The sequence below is a fragment of the Passer montanus genome, unplaced genomic scaffold (assembly GCF_014805655.1).
Source record: "Passer montanus isolate IOZ18808 unplaced genomic scaffold, ASM1480565v1 scaffold10, whole genome shotgun sequence".
Classification (NCBI taxonomy): Eukaryota; Metazoa; Chordata; class Aves; order Passeriformes; family Passeridae; genus Passer; species Passer montanus.
The window spans coordinates 17,708,806-17,713,267 of NW_024356505.1; the positions used below are offsets into that span (position 1 = coordinate 17,708,806).

At 42.5% G+C, this 4,462-nt stretch overlaps 1 protein-coding gene across 1 annotated transcript in view; it reads left to right on the top strand.

The window, feature by feature from the left end:
* NDUFA4 (NDUFA4 mitochondrial complex associated) overlaps window positions 1-3,964 on the top strand; it is a 4,033-nt gene extending 69 nt beyond the window's left edge. The window contains exons 1-4 of the mRNA XM_039710821.1: window positions 1-284; window positions 872-960; window positions 1,273-1,333; window positions 3,744-3,964. The exon at window positions 1-284 is cut by the window's left edge and continues 69 nt beyond it. Of these exons, the coding sequence (XP_039566755.1) occupies window positions 240-284; window positions 872-960; window positions 1,273-1,333; window positions 3,744-3,800 (252 nt within the window). The 5' untranslated portion in view covers window positions 1-239 and the 3' untranslated portion in view covers window positions 3,801-3,964. The remainder of the gene's footprint in view (window positions 285-871; window positions 961-1,272; window positions 1,334-3,743) is intronic.
* Window positions 3,965-4,462: the final 498 nt, after the last annotated feature.

Sequence of the window (4,462 nt, forward strand, 5' to 3'; positions counted from 1 at the left end):
GGCCGGCGCGGGGCGGCGCGACGGGGCGGCAGCCGGCGCGAGTCGGCGGAGGGCGAGCAGGCGAACGCCGGAGCTGCTACATCCGGGCTGCGGCGGCGGCACCTGCCGCGGCGGGGACCTCGGTGACATTGGGGCTCGGCGGCTGAAGGGGGAGGCAGCGCTGCGGAGCCTGCAGAGAGCGAGATCTTCGCCCGCACCCGTCGCCACCAAACCACCACCACCAGCCCGGCACCGCCGCCATGGTGCTGCGCACCATCGTCACCCACGCGAAGAAGCACCCGGCCGTGAGTACCTGAGCCCGAGTGCCCGGCCCCGCGCCCGCCCTTCTCTGCCGGCGCTCGGTGTCCCCGGCCGCCTCCTCCTCGCCCATCCGTCCCTTGGCATTCCTGTGCATACCGAACCCCTGGACCGCCCGGAGCTGGTCGAGCAGACATGGCCAAGTCCCTTTTTTTCCTCCGGTTTCTGCGGCCTTGCTTGTGCTGCAAGCCCTTCCGTTGTTCTTGCCCACCAGTTTCCCCCACTCTGGCCCTCTCACGTTTCTGGTTTTGTTTCCGAGTACAGACGGTGGGCGCTGTTTCGGCAGTGAAGGAGTCTGTCGCAGAAATGCCACGTAGCAGAATTTTTGGTTTTGGTCTTGTTGGATGTAGGATTGTTTTTTTCATACCTGCCTGTTCATATCTGCTGGTTCCTCAATGACCCCAGGGACATCCCGAAACAGGGAACTTATGCCAATGGATTAGAGGGCCATGCGTTTGTAAAGTCTGTAAGATTGTTCTTTGGGCTGCTATAGCTGATGTCAGGAGTGCTGTGTATCAATACCATTTTGCTATATTGTGGGACGATACTTAATTTTTTTGTGTTGCTGTTCCAGTTGATCCCTCTGTTTGTGATCATTGGATCTGGAGGTGTTGGTGCAAGCCTGTATCTCATGCGTTTGGCGATGTTCAACCCTGATGTCAGGTATGCATTCAGTAATCCCTAGTGCCAGCCCTCATGCTGCATATGTTACACTCCACTGCCTTGGTTTTTGTGTTTCTGCCTTAATGTCTTGGTCCAGTATCACCTGACATTAGTTGTGTGGGGCTTTCCTTGATTTGGAGATCTGTTTGTTTACCATGGTATTTAGAGACTGCTGACAAGGGCCAGTGCCTTTTTCTGTGGAAACTTGCTTGGATGGGTGACTTGATGACCTAGTAACCACAGTACATTTTTTTTTTCTTAATTTTGAAGATGGTGTTAATATTCTCTCACATCTTGCATTTCTTTCAATAGCTGGGACAAGAAAAATAACCCAGAACCTTGGAACAAAATGGCTCCCAATGACCAGTACAAGGTAAAATGAGAACTATGGATTTTCAGGAAGCATCGTATTAGAGGTGTAGCCCACTGCTATAGGATGTTTGATTATATGGGAAAGTAGTTGGATGAGTGATGTATTCCTTTTGTGCAGCATTTGTTTGTCCCTAGAACTCTGAGCAGAGATGGCTGAGTTTGAGGTTTAAAACTCTCTAATGGTGGTTGATAATGGGGTGAAAGGAGTCTGTAAAGCAGTCATATTTATTGCACTGTAAGGAAAAGAGCAACTATAAGTGAAAGAAAGAATTTACTGGCTCATAATACTCAGAAATAAACTACAGGGAGAAGGACAAAACCCCAGAAGATCTGAACTAGTTTTCTAAGCTCTAAGCTGTTGGCCTTTACTCATGAGAAGCACTGCAGGAAAATGTCAGTATTTAACGTAACCTTGAGTTCAGGTCTGTGGTTGATTTTTTGAAAACAAAACAATATCAACAAAGTTAATATCCAGTAAGTAACTGGATACAGTAGAAATGTTCCTTAGCTGATATTCAACTAATTTCATTGAACTAATGAGAAAGCATGCAAAGATGTCTAAAACATTTGGTAGTTTAGTGGCATCCTAAAATCGTAGGCTCATTTATGTTGGAAAAGACCTCCAAGATTACTGAGTGCAACCTTTGACTGAACACCATGTTGTCAACCAGACCACAGCACTAAGTGCCATGTCTAGTCATTTCTTCCACACTTCCAGAGATGGTGATTCCACCCCCACCCAGGGCAATCTGTTTCCATGTATGACAGTCCTTCCAGTGAAGAAATTCTTCCTGAGATCCAATGGTCCAATGTGAATTTCACTGATGCAGCTTTAGGTTTTGTTCTCTTGTCCTGTTGTTGGTTGCCTGGGAGAAAAGGCCAGCCCCTACCTGGCTACATCTTCTTTTCACGGAGATGTAGGGAGTGACAGCCTCCCCTGAGCTTCCTCTTCTCCAGGCTGAACAACAACAGCTCTCTCAGACACTCGTCATAGGACTTACTCTCTAACCCCTTCACCAGCTTCATTGTCCTTCTCTGGACATGAATAATGTTTTAATCATGCTTTACAGAAGTGCTATGTTAGTAGATTGCTATTAAGAATATTTTAAAATTATTTTCAAGCTTCAAAAAAAGCAAACCTACTGTGTTTTCTAAGGTAGTGTCTTGTTTGGTACCATATACTAAATAAGTAGAAAAATCACTCACTTCCAAAATAAAACGGGTTGTGGTTCCCTTAAAAGTCCAAGAAGAAAATTTCATTTTGTTTTCATTGCCACTTCTGGAATGTTGCTGGTTTGTAAATATCTAAACTTGGCAAATCCTGCATAGTACACAGTACAAATTCTTTTAAAGAGTGCATGACTTGTGTAGCATTCCCCTTCTGCCTGAACATGCAAACACAGCTTCAGGGTTTGCCATATTTGGGTGTGAAAATCACTGGGAACATTTTTTCCAAATCTGCATTGTGGGAAATGAAAAGGACATATATTCTAATTTGAGGATGACTCTTCAGTAAAAAGTTCTTGTTACACAAGTCTTAACTTTCAATAGGATTTTTTTTCTATTGTAAACTTCTCTTTGTCATATTAATTTCCTCAGTCTTTTTCCAAAGAAAAGAGTTGATGACCTGAGCATTGCTGTAGGAGTTGCAGAGAAACCTATAATTTGAATGTGCTGTAGGCTGTGTTTTCTTTTAAAAAATTAAAATTTGGTGTAACTAAAAATAATTAAACTGATAGTCATGTGATTTTCATCTTTTTGGTTTTTTAAGAAAAACTGTACTATCACATGCTTGCTGTCAAGTCAGGCTGGGATGCCAAAATACACAGTTAGTCTATAAACTCATTGTCCTCCATCACTTTTTGGGTTGTTCTGGATTGCTTATAACAGGATTCAATTATAACAGTATAAACTGAGCATGTGAGAGGATCTGCTCTGACTTTAATTCCTCCTTGTCACCATTTGCAGTTCTAGATGCAGCTACCTAAACCAAACTTGGCTTTTGTAGCACTGCTGTAAATGTTCCTTTGTGCCACTGTCTGTTCACAGACACTGTGCTTTGTGCCACATGGCAAGCTGGCTTTTGCCTTCAGCATACAGGAGCCATAGGTTTTGAGCAAAATGGATAAGTTCATCAGTACTGTAAAAAGTTCCTCTGAATGGACTTCTAATTATGGGGATTCAGAGACACTGTTGGTTTTCTCTAGTGGAAGACATGACCACTAATTTTAAATGGGTATAGAATTAATATTAAAAGGTTGCTGTTTATCAAAGGTTTTTATTTATTTCACAGACTGAAAATACTATTTCAGTTTCTTGACCTAAGTTCAATGATGCATATTTTTAGTAAATACCAGGGAAAATGTGTAGTCAAGCTTCTTAATTAATATTCTTTCCCTTCTCTTTCCTAGTTGTTCTCGATTAATATGGACTACAGTAGACTCAAAAAGGACCGTCCTGACTTCTGAAAACACAACGATGTCCATAAGCTGCACAGAAAGGTCTTCCGGAAGCTGTTCGCACAAGTGTCATGCTTAATCATCCAGGAAATAGTTACATTTGCCTCACACAGCACCAGGTCATGTGTTTGAAACTGTTTTGACGAGGCTTAATAAATGTTTAAAACTTGAAATGTCTGCTCTTTCATTTTGCAAAATGGCAGTATCCTCCTGTTAACAGTTTCTGCTGTGTGGTTTGTCAATACACAAAAGCCAATTCATGTTTCCTCAACAAGAAAGCAAAGTTGTTGTGATGGGCCTTATGCTCAGTGTGTTGATCTCAGAAAAATAACTGCATGCTCATGCAGTTATACCAAACTTCAAGAACTTGAAAGCATGTATTTATATGTATGCATATATATTTTTTTACTATACCTGAATTTACCTACTTGCCACTTTAAGAAGTTTTGAGTGCAGAAAAGTCAATGCCAACAAGTCATTATCCATCAGGGAGGGAGCAGATGTTGCCATATGTTGCTGGAGGGGAGAAAAACAGACTGAGCTCTCCAAAAGGTTTTGTTTCCTTTCTTTCTTTTTTCTCTTCAAGTTAAGCAGGTTTTTTTTAATAAACAGACAACTTCCAGTATTTTAAAAACAAATTTCTTCAAACATTGTCAAGATTTCCTGTGGAT